Genomic DNA, 17,809 nt, shown 5'->3' with positions numbered 1-17,809 from the left:
GGGTGAGGGACAGGCGCCGGGTGGGGGCGCTGCGGATCCTCCTGCGCGCAGTGGCACGTTCCGCGCCCCTCCGGCACCGGCCCGATGGACTCGCCCGCCCTGCCCCGCCCCTCCCGCCCTTGCGCTGGTAGCCACGCCCCCAGCCTGCTGGTTGCTATAGCGCAGCGATGACGCTCTCAGGGCACGCCGGAAGTACCTCACTCCTCCCCCGGAAGCGTGCGGCGTGTGAGGGGAGGTGGACGCGGAAGCGTAGCGCTGCGGGCGGCGAGATGGGATGCGATGGCGGCACCATCCCCAAGCGGCACGAGCTGGTCAAGGGGCCCCGCAAAGTCGAGAAGGTCGGAGGGGGCTGCGGGGAGCGCGGCCGGGGGCCGTCGGACCGGCTTTGTGAGCCTGGGCCCTGACCGTGGGCCCGTGGCCCGGGGGGGGAGAGAGAGAGAGGCCCCGCGGAGGCCTGGTTAGCCCTGCCCGTCACGTAGTGCCTGCGAGCCGGGCATGGTGCTCCGGCTGCTGGCAGCGTGGGGGAGAACGCCCTTCTGCGCCGCACCGGGCCGGTCTGCCGGTACCGGCGCAGGGTGACTTATGTGTGGCGCTGCCGGCAGCTGCAGTGGAGATCCCGTTGTCTTCTGGAGGGCTTTTTTGGACATAAGTCGTTCTGCTGAACGTTCTGCTGCACGCACGGGGTTTAGCGGTCTCCTTCACCTAGGGTTATGGTGTCTGCCGGTAACACTCTTCATAGGTCGTTTAATAGTGTGACCAGACCGTTGGGCCTTTTCTGCATTCCAACTGCTTGCATCCTGAATGTTGCTTGGGCTCTCTTTTTAGAATGTTTTAGGGTAATGGGTATTCAGTGGTGTCACGTGTGTGGATAGGTGGATGAAGATTGGGAAAAATCTTGCAGGAAGTGGCAGAAAACTTAGGCAAATTATACTTGCTGATGTAAAACAAGTAAATAAAATCCACTTCTTCCCCACGCCTGGCTATCAGGGTGGCTGTGAACCTTGGCCTTTCTTTTATGGCTTAATCTGTCATAAAATTCATGGGGTTTAGGCTGGAGGTTCAGGTAGCATCCTGACATCCCTCGGTTAGCTTTTCTTGTTATCTTGTTCTTGCAGGGAGTGGAACTGGTAGTTGACCCAAGCAGGGGTGAGATGTAGAACTAGAGAGAAGAGGGTAGTGGAGAACATGTGAAGAGCAAAAAAGAATAAAGAGGGAAGGGGACAGGTGGAAGTGGCAAAAAATAAGAAAACTGAGTTAGAGTTAGAAAGATGGGTCCTGAGGTGCAGAAATGTTTTCAATAGATAGAGGTAGGCCCTCAGAACTGGTCATGAATTTTGCTAAAAGGTTTTGCTAAAGTTATTTTACAGATTAGCTTTGAATGCAGAAAGTAGGTTTGGTAAGAGACCTGGGGATTTGCTTCAAGTATTACTTGAATTTTATGTTCAAAAAATTTGCAAATATACAAGCTATTTTAAAATCAGGAGTATTTTTTTTTCCTTCAGGTTGACAAAAATGCTGAGTTGGTGGCAAGATGGTACTACTGTGCTCTGAGTCAAGAGAAATTACGTCGGCCAATTGTAGCTTGTGAGTTAGGCAGGTATGAATGTTTCCATATAGACCGCTATATTAAAAGATACTAATTTCTAAATAAAAGAACGTTATTAGTATCAAATATGATACTAAAAATTTTATGTTACAGATTGTATAATAAAGATGCTATCATTGAATTTCTGTTGGACAAGTCAGCTGATAAAACTCCTATGGAAGCTGCATCACATATCAAGAGCATTAAGGTAAACAGGTTGTCTCTTATATTAAAGAGCATCATGAAAAGTAAAAGATGCTACAAAACCTCAATCTGTTTGTGTTCTCACTATATACTAAAAGTGTTAAAAATAGTAAATCACAATGAAAAAATCTTAGGGAATGTTATGGCTGAAAAATCATTAGTAAACAGCTTAAGGCTTGCATTTTGTATTTTTCAGAATGTAACAGAACTAAACCTTGCAGATAATCCAGCTTGGAGTGGTGACAAAGAGAGTATAAAAGGTGACAAATATGATGACATCCAGTCTGCACGCTTTATATGCCCTGTGGTGGGATTGGAAATGAATGGAAGACATAGGTCAGTATGCTTCTGGATTTTGCTCTTGAAAGCAAGTACTATGCTAAGCTGAATATAGAGCAGGTAAAAATGCTTGAATCGATAATGTTGCAAATCACGTACTTACTCAAGCCTTTCTGGGGAATATTTGTCCTCATTTCAGAAGGAGGGAGTTCAGGACACTACTAAGGGTCCTTTCATTTCATGTTCTAGAGGAAAGATTAAAAGTTAACCCTTTCCTAAATGAATTTATGTGTATAATCAAGAGCAGAGGGCTATGTTTGCAGAGAAAAAGTGACTAAAAGTTTTCTGGGGGCTAAACCACGGGAGATTGGATGAGGCCTCCCTTTGTGTCACATCAAGCAATTCTACCTCTCCCTGTGTTAGGATCAGAATGGAGATGGATTGTATATCTCTTCTAATCCTGCAATACTATCTGTTTTTTATTGGGCTGAGGAAGGACATTTCTTTGCATCCTGGTTTGGGCAAATTAGCAATTTCTTTTTCTATGCATGTTAACCCTGATGAGTGAGAAGAGGCCGGGTTCACAGCTTGACAGTTGCAAAGTACTTCTTTCTTCAGAGAGTGATTAGCTGGGAGATATTCAGGTGGAATCAAAAGACAACCTGAAAAGTAAACCTATTTTCACCAGAGCCACCTTAGTATTTTTCAGTTCAGTTGAGGGTGATGGACAGGAAAGGATTAACAGTAGCTCTCAGGAAAGGGAGATTACATGAACCGTGCACGTAATTGCTTCACTTAGTCTTGCAAGAATCTTCTGTATGGACAGGAGAGATGTGGGAGAACAGACCCAGGCTAAGGTCGCTTGTTACAGCTTTGCTGGAGAGCTTGAGTCAGAGTAAGTGAAACCAATAAGCTTGGTGCAAGGTGGAACCATTCAAATAGTGTAACTTTGTAATAAAACAGATCATGGTGATGGTTCCAGAGAAGCCTGTGTGGACCTGTAGCAAATGTACAAAAACATCTCAAGAGCTTCTGTTTTGCTGAGATCCCCTTGAGAGATTGTTGTAAAACTATGCTGAATTATACAGAGAATAAAATAACAAAATATGTGTTGTGGTTTAATGTACACAATATTTTTCATTCGATTCATACATAATGCCTACTTAAAGGTGCTGATACCTTGATTAGCTGCAAGAATTTGTAAGGAGAAAGTTGGCTGTGTCCTGCTAGCCCATTGCAGTGTTGTTTCTGTGACAAATCAGAACTGCGCATACATCTTTTAGACACCAGGTTTCTTAAAAATGATTGTATGTCTTGTCTTTTCTTTGAAGGTTTTGCTTCTTGAGAAACTGTGGCTGTGTGTTCTCTGAACGTGCTCTCAAAGAAATTAAATCAGAAGTTTGTCACAAGGTGAGTTTTTCTTCAGCTTTAGTAGCAGTGGGGTCATGTATGGCCTTCACAGATAGATATATAGATACAAGTACATACTTGTGTGTACAATTGCATTCACGCCCACTATCGTAAAATGGGTTTTTTTATGTGAAGATGCAAATTGAAATGGAACTTGTAAAAGTTTTGTTTTATGATGGCCTGAAGTAATTCTGTATGGCCTTTTTAAATAAAAATGTGTTACTAAGTAGTTGTAAATATGAGTATTTTTGTTTTCAGAGACAGTTTGATTTTGCAGTAACTACTTTAGAAATTTCATTTTTTCAAATATTTGGTTATAATTTCAGTTTAAAAAAAGGGTGATTGTTTTTGGTTTGGGGTTTTGGGTATTTAGTTTGGTTTGGCTGGGTTTTTTTTCCTGAAAGCATGTGGTTTGTGTTTTATCAATGTTGCTCTATGTGTTGAAACTGATTACATTGTCAGCTTATGTTTTGATCCCTGTATTTTTAAAGGACACTGTCGTCTTTTGGGGGTGGGGGGGGAGCAACTCTTCCTAGAATTTTCAGCAATTACATGAATTATTGTAGAAATTGACTGCATTTCATTTTACAGTGCTGGTTTGATCTCACTATATCAGTTTCTTTGTAGCTAGGGGCAATGATAAAAGTTGCAAATACTCTTTTTTTTTTTTTCCTATCACTACTTTTATTTATTACCAGTGAGGTTTGTGGTATAGTTGCCACATTTAGACAGAGTTATTTTTCAGCAAACACCCTGATATTGGATAGAACATTTGTATTAAACAAGACCTGTGAAGGAAAAACTTTCTTGGTAAGTTGTTGCAGGTGATGTGGAATATTGTTAATTAGGTTTAGCCTTGTATTGCTGCATTCAGTGCTAATTTTGTTCTGTAGAATACCAGTTTAGTCCTAATGGCTCTGCTTTGCTGTTGGCAGATACTAATTTATTTTTAATGAGTTTTTTTGTTTTCGTCTAAATTTTTGTTGATAGATGGATGTAACTTGATTATTAAATGCAGGAATTAAAAGTTTTGTCCATGGTTTGGCCAGTCTGGTAATCTTATAAAAACTAAATGAATCCCACGTGTTTTCTGGATTTTTTAATAATCAGTATTTATCATAGCCTCATATTTGCAAGCAACTATTTTCACATACATGTGAATTCTTCACAGTATTCGGAAGGATAATGAGGTGGATAATAACACAATCTAGTCTGTCATCATTTCATTATTGGATTTTGGTGCACAAAGACAATGGTAACCAGCTGGGAGAATGTGTTTTAGTCCAGATTTCCTTTGATTAAGGTCGAAGAGTGATTTGGTAGATTTTTGGGTATATACTGATAATGTTCTCATTCTGTATTCAAAATCAAGAAGGGGACCAGAACTCTTCTGAATAGGATCGTGAGGAACTGGTTGCCATGCTTTCTGGTAGCTAACAGTTTGTTTATATCCAAAGCATTAATTAGCAGCATTCCCCCAGCACATTCTATCTTTATGTACCAATGGGGCATGCAGTAAAATGAACTAGAACTAATGAAGAAGGAGGAAAATGAAGTGTTGTGTATTGTACATATGCTAGGATTAGAAATTGTTTATTAATAAATAGAATCTTCTTCTGGTACGTGTTTTTTGAAAATGCAAAAAATTTCTAAACTTCAGAATGTTTGAATGTTGTGGATTGCCACACATATGTTTCTACTGGTCCTAACTACTGTATTTTAAGAATTACAGTATGTTTTTTGAACCAAAATCCAACCTGTGGGATCCATGTGGGCCACAGCATTATTTTTTTTTCATGGCCTTGCCACCTTCTGTCTGCCAGTGTGTGCCCAGATGCCAAGCCCTGCGTGCCCTGCCATGTCTGTGTGTGCGGAGGCATTTTTACGTGACTTTTGAGAATGATGTGATGAGAGCAGCTCAAAAAGAACAATGCTGTATTTGCTTGTTTACGCTGTGTATTCAGTCTCTCTTCAGCTAGCAGAATCTGTGTTTTCACTTCATCCCAGGGGACAAGTTTTATAGCACGGATGTAACCTTGGAGAAGTGTTGATCTAGGAGCTGTGTGGCAGTTCTTTTCCCCACTACTGTGAAATTCAGGAAAGCTCTTTCAAAACAAGCTGCTATTGTGCATTAATTTTGTCCGTGAGCCTGCAGAGCAATCTTGATAGTCTGCTAAATTGTAAACAGCAACAGCTTCCCAAAAGACTTTGTCAAACAGATGCTGTAATGGTGCAATGAAAACATTCACCAGAGAATACAAATATCCAGCAGCCCAAACAACAGTTCTGCAGTCCTCACCTTCATGCTCATATACTTCAAACTAGATTATCTGAACTAGATAATGAATGTGTGTTTACATACTACAAGATGCATATCACAAAATGTTGTGCTTCATGAAACTGTACGAAATTACTTTCCTGTGCTCAGAGCAAAGGATTGCTTCCTTTCCATGCCTTCTGGCTTGGCTCATGGGAACGCTTACCACTTTGTGAGAAGTCCCACAGACAGTTGTCTCACTGCTCGATTTTCTTCGTAGTTTTTTCTGTGGCAGGTCATACAAGAAGTAGAGCAATCCGTTTGTGCAGTGATATGCAGATCATGAAATAAATGTTTAGGAAAAATTGAATGCATATGCAGATTTTGTCTAATTCAAGGAAATAGATGAAGAATTCAGCATTCCTTGGTTTATCTCAACAGTACTTGCTGTAGTACTAGATTTTGAAAGGCATTATGGAGTCTAGGTACAGGGAGGATGAAGCAGTCTTTCTATCAGAGTTCCCTTTCAAAAAAACATACTTTGCCTCAACAGAAACTTTACATGAAGAGCTGACAATATTAAATCCCCATATATTTATCTGCTTTTACTGGAATTGTTAAAAAGACTGTACTGGTACTGGGGAAAGACACAAGAATGTGAGAGGAAACTGTCATGGATGTAATGCAACTGTAGTTAATGTGTGAGGCCTGTTTTTAAGTGACTCACTTCCCTTGGAAGTAAACTGTTCTTTCTTGCTTCACATCTTAAGTAGCAGTATACTGAAGGATTCAAGTTTAAAAATAGCATTAAAATGTGAAAACTCTTAAGGCAAACAAACAGTCAGACACTGTAGCAATGTTGAGAGAGAGAAATTGTCTCTTACTGCCCGAATGGTAAATGCTTTGAACTGTCTTGCCAAAATATAAAACTCCCTGGCCAAAGATTTTTTGAAAGACCAATGAGAATTTTTTAGTGGTGGTTTATGTTGGAGAGCGAGCTTGTTAGATGAAGTGTTTGGGACAAATTTTGAAGCTTCTAACTATTTAGGCTGAAAAGAGTTGAAAAAGAGCTTTGTCTAAAACAGAGCAACTGTTTACAATGAATACAAATAAAACTTACAATACCTTTTTACACAAGTGTATTTCGTTTGAGCCATATTTTTGAGGTTTTGTACAGTAAGAAAAGAAAATCTAAACTATCATTATTAAGTCACATGCTAAAATGTGCAGCACAGGACTTTAAATCAGCAGGCAGAGAAACAACTTTGCTTTCAGATAACAGAGTTTGGTTATGTAGCAGAAGCCCTGAAGATCAGGAGTTTTCTGCTGCCTTCTGCTTCCTGTTCTTCAGGAGGAATTATATGTGATGTGAAAACTGTCAGTTTAAACTTTGCACTTTTGAATAGGATGTTCTCACCTATTGTTGTGTTTAATTCTCCAACAGACTACTAAAATTAAAAGAACAAGCAAGACCATTTCTACTCACTGTTTTTGTACTTGATATCTTGAAGGTTATAAATTAGTGCTAATCTATGTTGGTCTGTAGATTTTGGTGGGGCCCAAATCAAATGTTTCGGAACTTCTGTTCTAACTGGCTTCCTGATTCTTGCATAGGCAATCTTTGGTGCCTGCTTGTTTGGAAGTCTGCCATTTGACAAAAATTATGCTTTTAGAAATGATGGAATAAAAGAATCACCTAGCAGTGTATACCACCTATTTAACCTCACTTTTGGGGGGTAGAAAAAGGCACCATTACTGATTTTTTTTTTTTTTTTTTTTTTTTTTTTTTTTTTTTACATTGACTCTCCTGTCTGAGAAGTAACTGTTGGTGTAGTAGTACGCTAGAGGTAGTTTGGAGACAGGGTAGTGGTTATTGAATCTGTGGTGGAAGTCCTTCTGGGAGTTCGGGTAGTCACTCTGGAAGTTAAGGACAAGATTACATTTTTAAAATGTAATTTCTTGTATCCCTTTAAAATTTATTTTGCAATTGTTTTCAGAGTCAACAGACTCTAATACACACTTGAAATAGTATCCTAACTATTAAAGTCTGTGCCATATAAAACACTTGATCAAATGTTTAACTTAGATACAGAGCTATTAAACATGTGCCTTGGGCTTTTTGAAATAGAAATTGTGCATACACCTTTCAGATACAGTTAATGTGTGTGCAGTATGTTATAGAGCATAGTGTTTCTTTGAACAAGGTCACATTGACACTATATGCTCTTAGATCAACAGTCACCAAAAGTTAGTAAACATTGGTTGCTGAGATCTAAAAGTTGTGATTGATCTACTCATAACATGGTAACGCATACAGAACTTAATGAACGCTTTTTATGTATGTTTAAATGCTCTCAGCTTCTGCAGTTTTATTACTTAATTTTTTACTGTTGTTAGAAGTAAAAAATCATTCAGGAATATAACGTGGTTATGGTCACTCAGAACAATGAGTAGAATACTGTTTCTTAATGATTGAGAATGGAGTGTTTTAATTATGATTTTCCTGGGCGGTTTATGTGTGTAAAATTCTGTTTAAAATACTAAATCCTTTAAGGAAGGAGGATCACATTCCAATGATTTTCCTGGATTGATGTGGGTAAAGTCATACCTAAGTTGTATTTTAAGAGGGCTTTTTGTGCAGATTTTTTTTCCCCAGTTTGACTGGTTCAGTTTCTCCAAAACAAATGCATGTTATTTAGCACCTTGCTATTGAATTTATCCTTTTAATTCAATTCAGAAGCGATACACAACAATAGTTCTGTGTGATGGTGACGAAAGGTGAAAGCTACATACTGGATTTGCTGCAATGATGGTAACAAGGAACGTTCCGTTCACATTTTAAAAGAGAACATGGAGTGGATAAATGCTGGCAAAGCCCTACAGTGGATTGGGTGTGGTTTGGAGATAAATTAATTATGAATATTGCTATGATTAATACATGCCAGAGACCCATTAGCTTCAGTAATGGTTTTCAGAGGGACTGTCAACAAGCTCGGTGTGAGCATGCTGCATGGCCTTTTTTTTTTCTTGCCTTTTTTTTTCCCCTTTATTTTCCTCCATAAAAAAGCATGTCCAGCAATATTTAGCCACAAGATAAGTCCTGGATTGTACATGAAACTGAGTACAAGCCTTTGGGTTGCATTTGTAAGTTTCTGTAAATAAATAGGGACCGGATGGTCTGTCTTTAGGTGAAAGTTCATTTGAAAGAAATTATGTTTCCAAGAAACTCGTGTGGGAAAATGAGCAGTACAGTTCCAGGAACCTGGGAATAAGTTTGTAATAAGAAACTTTCATGTTCTATTGTTGGGTCATTTGTTGATTCATTTGATTTTTGGGGGGAAAAACACTTAAATCTGTAAGTCAGTTTTCTTGTAAAAACTGAGTGATATTTTGGGTGCATATTGAAGCTTACATTTAAATTGCTCCTAGACATGTATTTATAATTTGTAGTTTCTAACCAAGTGAGCTTATAAGGAACAAGATATATCTTATTAGTTCCCATCAGAGTTCATGCGAAATAATTGGGAGTTTATTTGGGTTTACTGGAATGAAACTTCCATCTGCATTCTTGCCAACATACTTCTAAAGGAGGATGGATGAACAGTCTGAAATCTCACAATTCAGGTTTCTCCTAGTCTCTTTCTGTCAGTAGCACCTAACTAAAGACCTCTGGAGACAGGGTGTAGAGATGGTCTTGTAAGACATTTATTTAATCCCATGGAAGAGCTGTCATATTGTATGAAAAACTACCACCTATATCCTCTCTGTTCCCTTATATTCCCCCAGTCTTTTTGGTTGTAAGAGTCCTGAAGAGGAAAGAGCAACTCTTGCCTGGAAAAGGGCTGGATGCTTGTTCCTTTATTACTGTTCCCTGGTTTTGCCTGTGTTTGTGTTGTGTTGAAAGCCATACGGTAGACCAGCGAGTGCTGCATTTGGTCTGCAGAGGGTTTGGGAAATGAGATGCTTGTCCTGGTTGCTGCTAGGTGTTACCTCTGATTGCTGCAGACTGTTGCAAGGTTCAGAAAAGTTCTCTTTTCCCTCAGTCAGGTACACTGGGATTGAAAGGTGGCTTTTCACTCAGTTTTCCTTTGTTCCCTGGCCTCAAATTTCCCATGTCTTCTTGCCCTAAATCCCTGCAGAGACTCAGAAACAGGGACTTAAAGGTAAACATGCATTGCAGGATCCCTACTACTGTTCATGGCACACACACCCTTTTCATTAGGAGCAAAGCCTGAGTAGTGCAAGAGTGATGTTGCCATGCCACACAATGAAATTAGAAATGAAGCTGGCCATGAAAAAAAAAAACCCCAAGAAAACAAACAGTGAAATGGACTGTCTGAAACTGGTTTTCACTTGCTTATCTACAAGCTCTGAAATTTTAGCATGAACTTCCATTACTCAAAATAATCTATTTCATAAGACATACACTAGACATAACTTTAATTAACTTGTGCTCTTCATATTTTATCTTCGTTCAGTCATTGCTTCCATTTTATTATTTTCATACCAGTTAGTCCTTTTTCTGGCTGCAGACATGAGGAATATGTATTTTTCCAGTTAAATAAGTCACTTAAAGGGTTATGAACTTCCCCCGTGTCTTCAGTAAATTATAGACTTAGGCATGTCATTTTCTTTGAGAATCAACCCATCAGTAGTTGTTGCTCTTTATCTTATTGTAATAAATAAAAACTTTATTTCACTGGCAGACTGGTAGTACAGTATTGTGCTTACTCTCATGCTGTAATGCACAGAGTGAAGTCTATGGCTAAAAATGTTAATGGTTTCTATCAGTGTTTTGAACACTTGTTTAGATGTTAGTTAAGCTCAAACATTCAGCTTCATGTTGAAGTAGTTGTCTTCCTCAAAACGCCAGTGATCTTCAATTGGGACTTGTGCCTGGTGCAGTACTTTAAGCCTGTAGCGTCTCTCTAGGCAGTCCATAACAAGTGGATATGTTGCAGGCTCAAATTTGTTGGCAAACAGATGAGGTGACTCAATAATCCACTGCAAATCCCCTAGTCCGTAGACACAAATGTCTCTGATGTAATGACCTGCAAAGACAAATTGAAGGTATCTGAAAACAGCAGAAAGCTGAACAGAATCATTTAAAAAAACAGTTTCACTCTATAGTGTTGCTAACAAAAATTACCTTTTGATTTCACATAGAATATCATTGAAATATATCTGGAGGATAAAGCTAGATTTTAAAGATAAAGGCGAGGGTTTGGTTTTATATTTTACACAAGTGAATGCATGTTACCTCCAGCTGCTTCATTGACATGTTGCTCTGCTTAAAATTGTGTCTTGTAGTTGGGCATGCTGAAGTTCTGATCTCCTACTTCTATTTGGATACCTCTGTAATCGTGCAGTACTTCACTGTGCTGAGTTTATACAGTTACATATTTTAAATTTTTTTTGCATGCTTTACACATCATCAGCACTATTCTCCTTTTTTATCTCTATCTTCTTTTTATCTTACCTTTAAATTGAAGAGATTTAACCCAGGGTTGATGAAAGTGACAAACATGCTTGTCAAGTAAACCCCCTACTCTTCACTGAAAACTGATCAGTCAAGTTAATGCATTGGTAATTGGAGGTTGAAAGAACGGTTGTCAGTATATGGATACTGTGACAATATATGCAAGAATATATCGGAAGCTATTTAGATTGCATACAGTGGAGTAATTTAGTAGGGTGGCTTGCTGTTTTACTTGATACTTCCAAAATAAAATATATATGACCACTGAGGCACATTTCATAGCTAGTTTAAAGCATAATATATAATTTGCAATGAATGCTAGTCAATGAATCAAATTTGAATTCATGATCAAAATTCACATTACCTTTGCAGCCTTTGTGTATGGTTCCTTCTTGATCTTTCCATTTAATGGCCCGTATGTTTCCTTCCCAGTCTGCATTGGGTGTAGCCCCTGGAGCATCTTTAAAAACAAGGTTCTGATAAGATTTCTTTCTACTTATGACAGGGAAAATTTTCGCTGCTGAAGACTTAGCCACGTTAAGTATTTATTTACAGATATTTACATCATATGAACAGGCATCATTCTCAGTTTTATTGCTTTTTTTTATTCCTTGAGACCATGAGCTTTCATGTAGCAAAAAAATGGTACTCTTTTTAAATCAGCATTTTTCTAGCCTTGTAGCTAATGGTCTGCACCATAAGTAGTACTTTTCTGGAATCAAGCTTTGTTTCTCAGCCATCAGGAGATGTGACTTTTTGAAATGGCAGCATCAAGGCTGGAGAAATTACTATATTTATGCAATGCAACTCAATTAGGTGGTGGTGTTAAGCTCTGAATTGGAGCTCAGTAGCTCTCCGTGTCAAAGACCTTACAACGCTGTTGGTCCAGGGGTTATTCATAGTAGAAATAACATACAACTTACCATTTAAACGATTCAGTGTGACCCAGTAGTGTTCATCCGGACTGTACGTGTCTCTTGACCATTCAAGCAAATCTTTTGCACGTGCATCAGTCAATATAAACTCTACAAATTCTTTAGTGAGTATGTAATAGGCACTACCAAAATATATTGTCAAATTATATGGAGGTTTAGCTTTTATATTCTTTGTTGGATACACGTATGACATTCCAGAATGTACATATTCTCTGTAACTAACCTCTGTCCTGTGTTTCATGTGAAGTGGTTGGACTACCCCAGGAGTCATATTTTTACCATTCCATTTACTTTTGATATATTGTATAATGTCTTTGTTTGTTTTAATGGGATAATCTTGACCACATAGATTAATAACATAATTCCACTGAATTTTGGAATGAACTAGATCTCTCATGCAATTAATATCGGCTTGTAATCTTGAAAATCCTGCATAAACAACACTTTCTCTTTTTGAGGAAATAAAAATATTTTCAAAGCAATTAACAATGTTTTCTACAGCAGCTTTATAATCTTTTGGTGACTTTTCATCAACATGTATGCAGTAAATATTCTGAGGCATATAAATAGCTCTTAGCAGCTTTACAAACATTTCCAGCTCCTTGTGAATTGTGATAATGTATGCCAGTGAGAAATTTCCCTCTTCATCTGACAGTGGTCTTGTGATGAAATGCAGAGTCTTCAAAACCATGGAGCAGTTGCATGAAGTCTGAATGCAGCTGAGTGGTTTAGGTTGGTGGGTATTCTGACAAAAGTTTCCAATTTTAAAGGCAGCAGTTTTCCCCATAAAAAGAGCTGAGCAAAGTTCATCCGGGTAAAAACCACACTCTGCTATATTTGCATTAAATTTTTGTTCATTTGGCTCTTCAGAAAGCGTATCCTTTAGGTAGATAAACGTGTAGATGAACATACAGACAGCAATGCACACTAAAAATCCTGATTTTGTTGCATCAAGTGGGTTCATCTTTTATTTTCCAGATACTGTCTTCTCATCATAGTTCAATTAAGCGTTCAGATTATCTGAAAGGAAAAGTGAGATAAAGAGAGGGAGAGAACCTTTTTGACTTTTTAATAGATTACATGTTAGTGATGCATTTATGAATGTTGAGATTACTCTCTTCCCAGTTACTAGGAAGAACTCTCTGTGCTCATGCTTATGCTGCAGTGTACTCAGCCACTGAAAATGGTACTTGCAGAGCCACAAAGCAGTCTTTCTAGGACAAACAAAATTATCCAAAGAACCCAAAATGAGTTTGTACACTTCATTAGTTGAGCAAGCGGGGGGCCTAGCCCATCAGATAGAAGTTTCTTCTACTTTGAGGCAATGTATGTGCCAGTAGGTGACACCAGTGCCATAGGTTGATCAAGGTCTAGCTTTAGAATAGGGAAGGTGTGTGCTGAGGGGTGGCTGCTGCTGCTATTTCCTTAAGGCCTGGGAAACCTTAAGTTCTGCCAGAGGACCAGAATTCAGTAAATTAAATCAGCAGAAAATGTATTAAATAAACAAAAAGAAGAGACTAAAATGTAATCCACACAATCCACTGGTTTTTATCCTTATAAAGTCAGCAAATGCTTCTAACTCTTTGAGAGATTTTTTTTTTTCTTTTTTTTTTTCCTCTGACATCTTTGTATTAGTGCTTTGGAAAATGGAACATGTTGACAACGCTCATTTCTTATTTTTAGCATGTGTGCATAGCCTGAGATAACTACACTACTGCCAGTATTAGCATTCAGAGATAACTGTGTAATTTACATCACTATCAGCATAGGCTTTTTTCCATTGTGATATATACCTTGTTGAAAAGTCAGAAGAATGAGTGCAGCAGTCCTGAATCCCACAGCAATTACATGAAGTCTTTATCCTTGAAGCATTTAGTATAGAACTTCCTAGAGAAAATAGCAGGGCTGGGGGAAGGATCCATCAACTGCCATTAAACGTAACAGTTAAATTAAGAAAGATTTTATTTTTATTTTAAAGAAAATTAATTTTCTCTTATTTAATGAATTTAGTTTTAACAAAATTTGTATTTCACCTGTAGTTCATGCTCTGCAGCTGTCAACATCACAACATATTTGGTTTTACATAGGAACAGAGAACAAGCATATTTTTATAAAGGTAGTTTCTTTATAGGAATGCTATTGTGGTTAGAAGGCTCTTGGTTTTCATTAGAAAGAAATGGAAAATACTTTTTTAATGAAAACTCAGTACGCATCTGTCTTAGAAGCTTGAAAATAAAGAAGGCACCATAGTTAAAGTAGAAATGAGGCACAGAATTTAAAAAGCACTAAGAATACAGAATTTGAACCAAGAGAATGGATACTCTATATTATCACAATTTAAAAATCTTATTAGGCTCTTGGGAAAGAATGTATTTATCTTATTGTCCTTACTGGTAAGCACTGCATTTCATGCTGGAAGAATGCCTCTTTTCCACTTAGCGTTCCAGAAAGTGGAGTTGTATGTTAGGTGGAGGGTTCATCCATTTTGCTTGTGTGTTCTGTCAGCAGTGCTCTTCAGTCTGTGTTGAATGCACAGGCCAAAGAAAAATATTAGGAAATCAGGTCCCAGGAGGATATTTTTTCTTCACAGCTCCTAAGGGATACATTTACTGCGTAAACAAGCTTGATGTGAGTCTGTCATCCATTTGAACGAAAAGCTTCAGCAAATCAAATCCATGTCAACCTTTCAATATTGTGTGGAATGGAGGAGAAAAGGAATGCCATAGAAAGGTGAAAGCCAGGATTTTCGCAGTAAAAATGAAATATGCCAGTGCTGTAGCTTGCTGACAGCTGACTACCAGACCTGAGAATAGATTTGCATAAGGGCCATTATGTACCCGATAGCAGAAGTTGGGGAGAGGGAGTGTCTATTAGGGAAGCACTGATGTTTGTGGACCTGGAGTCAGAAAAACTGTTTTATTCTGGGTGAATAATTACCGGAGGAGCATTGCGGTTGTTCTGAATTAGTGAACGTGATGAGATCTTTATGGTATGTCATGGGGAAGGTTCATTCTGGACTGAAGACACTGGGCAGCTATAGAAATATTTGGGACTTTATACCTGCTTAGAATATAGAACATCTGTACCGAATGAGCACACTCATCAGGTTTTTTCCTTAAATACATCTTTGTGGACAGGTTGCAAAGGATAGTTCCCTAGGGAACCAAGCTACAACCTGTTTGTTTCATACACTTAAATTTTTATTACCCTTCCAATAATAGGTTTTGGGTTGTTAAGTGTTTACTATGGATTTTTCCTATCGAACTGTGTGGCATCTAGAAGCTATATTTTATATGGTAGCATAAAAGTACACAAACACCCCATTATCAGGTAAGAAGAAACAATTCCTTCTCCAGTGTTAATATGTTTTTGGGGAATGACTAAATGATGAAGTCTTGCCTACAAGAACAGAATTTGACATCTTATAGCCTCAGGGTATATTACAGAATGAAAGCATTGGCTTTCTGGTAGTGTTTTACTGGATTTAGAGCTAGAATTGCAGCTGTTAGTCCCATTGTGTATGAAATTTGCCACTTAGAAGAAGCCTCTAGCCCCTACGCTATTGTCTGCTGTCAAGGACTGTGCTACCGTATTTCCTCCTGCCCTTGAAGAGCAAGATGTCATACTGTTGAGAAGATCCACTGTCCAGGCATAACCCAGTCTTGCCTTAGTTTTATTATGCAGGGGTGTTGTTATACGCATTTATTGTTATCGGAATGCCTCTCTGAAACTCAACCTTTTCTATGTTATGGGTAGGTTTTCTAAATCTGGAGGATGAAGATGTCTTAATTTTTAGGAGTGCTGATAGTAGTGTTTGACGTTCTTTGAAAAACAACCTGTTTGTAGGGATTTTCAAGCACCTTTGTGGCTGCATTTATGGATATTAACAGAAAATTGTTTTTGTAAGCCTAAGCTCCTCCACCTCAATTAAAAAGATAAACTCTAGAGAAAAGTGGAATTATGTTTATGCCTGAAAATACGCCTGTGAAGAAATATCTCAGGTCATCAAGACCCCATTAGCTATATACTTTGCTGTGCATTTCATAGTAACAAATCATTTTACAATTCACTGTTTCTTCCTGCCATAGGATTTTGGACTGCATCATTGCACCTCTAAATATTCTGGTTTGTCTGTACTCCTTCTATTTGCTTAATATTAAAGTTTAGATAAAATTTAGTCTGTATGACTTCACAATTCAGTGAAACAAATGACTTGGGAATACTTCATCTTCTAATAAAATGGTTAAAAGGCATTAACTCCTTATTTCCAAATCTTTTTATGTCTTTTTTTTTTGTCTGACAGGTGTTTATGGAGGCATTAGTGTAGACATTTTATGAACAAGTGAATACTAATTCAGTCCTTTAGAAAATTAATGTTAAAATCAGCACTTTTAACTGCTTTTTACTTTGCTTTGCTTTTTGCTTAAGCCTGGGTAGGTATGCCGAGCCTGCTTCTGTGTTGTGACATGGATCAAGTAAAAGAAAAAAATTTATCATCGGACCAAATTAATACTGCCTTAGAAATTTTAAATCATTCTTACTTAAAAATATTGCATTGGCATTAACTGATATATAGTCAACAGATTTATGGAGGTTTAGCTGTTCATCTTTGCTATTTTTTGTTTTCCTCTTATGTTTTTTTTTTCCTTGTGTATTTGACCTCATAACAATTTAAAACAAATACTATGAAAGCTATTTAAACCCTTAAGTTATAGGACTGTAAAAAAATTAAGTTGCTTGCAACAGAGCATAACAAGTATTTATAAGTATTGTGATTTTTATAATACAAACAACAGTAGTAGTAATGACCTCCATCCTACTGTACGTCTATGACAAAGTAAAAAAGAAAAAATTGCAGATTTGAGTATTTTTTAATTGAAATGGTCTTTCCAAAGTGAAAATATTTGTCACTTTACAAAAATTAAAATGTGTTTGTGTTTTAATAAAGATAAAGCAAAAACCTGAAGTCCTACAATCTAATTTATTCAGTCTTACCTTATAGAAAATTAGCCAGGAGACAGCAGCATAATAAAAATAGAGAGTCCCATTGTCCTTCAGCAGAATTCAGACAGCATTTTTCATTCTGTCGCTTGTGTGGAGATCTCGCATAAGTAAAAGGGGTTAAACATTAACGTGAATGTTTTCATTTAAGACTTCGTCTGGCTTCCTGCAATGCTTAGCATATTTATTCTGCAGTAATGCTGTTTGGCTTCAGAAATGTCCTCTGCTTCACAATAATGAGAGAAAACTTGAGCTTCTCCAAATTCTGTTGCCACTCTGAGACAGCCTTTAAAGGGCTGAAATCAGACTTTCAAATATGTAGAGTACATTGCTGATGATTATAAATAGTATTGCTTTACCTCACAGGCTTTAACCTCTGCACTGCTAACGGAGCATGCTGGATGATGAGAACTGGAAAGGAAACGAGCCCTCTCCTCCTCTTCCTCCTCCTCCTCCCCCGGTTCTTAACTGTTTGCCTGCTGAAACTTTCCAATTTGCAGCAAATAAGTATAGCAAAGAATTGCCTCTGGTCATTTCTAGTAGCTGGAAGTTTAAAAGATAATAAATGAAATATCTCCTTCCGAAACTGAATGTTTACTGTGTTACTACTGTTATAAAGGTTCTTGGGGTTTTTAATAAGTGAAAAGTTAGCAGCTTAA

General features: G+C 37.9%; 2 protein-coding genes across 7 annotated transcripts in view; one reads left to right on the top strand and one right to left on the bottom strand.

Moving 5' to 3' along the window:
* Window positions 1-182: 182 nt before the first annotated feature.
* The window catches only part of RTF2 (replication termination factor 2), a 30,655-nt gene continuing 13,028 nt past the window's right edge, over window positions 183-17,809 (top strand). For both annotated transcript variants that reach the window (XM_069804673.1, XM_069804667.1), the window contains exons 1-5: window positions 183-338; window positions 1,503-1,597; window positions 1,700-1,793; window positions 1,986-2,125; window positions 3,400-3,478. In XM_069804673.1, the coding sequence (XP_069660774.1) occupies window positions 270-338; window positions 1,503-1,597; window positions 1,700-1,793; window positions 1,986-2,125; window positions 3,400-3,478 (477 nt within the window). In that variant the 5' untranslated portion in view covers window positions 183-269. The remainder of the gene's footprint in view (window positions 339-1,502; window positions 1,598-1,699; window positions 1,794-1,985; window positions 2,126-3,399; window positions 3,479-17,809) is intronic.
* LOC104312044 (beta-1,3-galactosyl-O-glycosyl-glycoprotein beta-1,6-N-acetylglucosaminyltransferase 7) lies at window positions 10,159-17,567 on the bottom strand. Of its 5 annotated transcripts, none has more exons than XM_069804619.1 (6): window positions 17,145-17,567; window positions 14,541-14,668; window positions 13,943-14,074; window positions 12,138-13,169; window positions 11,579-11,674; window positions 10,159-10,786 (listed from the first exon to the last, which is right to left on the bottom strand). In XM_069804619.1, the coding sequence occupies exons 4-6, from the start codon at window positions 13,111-13,113 to the stop codon at window positions 10,560-10,562; spliced, it is 1,299 nt and encodes a 432-aa protein (XP_069660720.1). In that variant the 5' UTR covers window positions 13,114-13,169; window positions 13,943-14,074; window positions 14,541-14,668; window positions 17,145-17,567; the 3' UTR covers window positions 10,159-10,559. The 5 variants fall into 5 exon arrangements, with proteins under 5 accessions (XP_069660720.1, XP_069660731.1, XP_009911282.1 ...); XM_069804630.1 differs by having other exon boundaries at window positions 13,943-14,036; XM_009912980.2 differs by lacking the exon at window positions 13,943-14,074.

The sequence above is a fragment of the Haliaeetus albicilla genome, chromosome 2, assembly GCF_947461875.1.
Source record: "Haliaeetus albicilla chromosome 2, bHalAlb1.1, whole genome shotgun sequence".
Taxonomy (NCBI): domain Eukaryota; kingdom Metazoa; phylum Chordata; class Aves; order Accipitriformes; family Accipitridae; genus Haliaeetus; species Haliaeetus albicilla.
The sequence above is the reverse complement of the archived record's forward strand: the minus strand, read 5'-3'. Positions and strand labels throughout refer to the sequence as shown.

Coding starts and splice junctions, on each gene's coding strand:
- LOC104312044 (XM_069804619.1), bottom strand. CDS start 13,113: ATGAACCCACTTGATGCAACAAAATCAGGATTTTTAGTGTGCATTGCT. Junction 11,675..12,137: donor CACACTGAATCGTTTAAATG/GTAAGTTGTATG, acceptor TTGTTTTTAAAG/ATGCTCCAGGGGCTACACCC. Junction 10,787..11,578: donor CATACACAAAGGCTGCAAAG/GTAATGTGAATT, acceptor TTGTCTTTGCAG/GTCATTACATCAGAGACATT.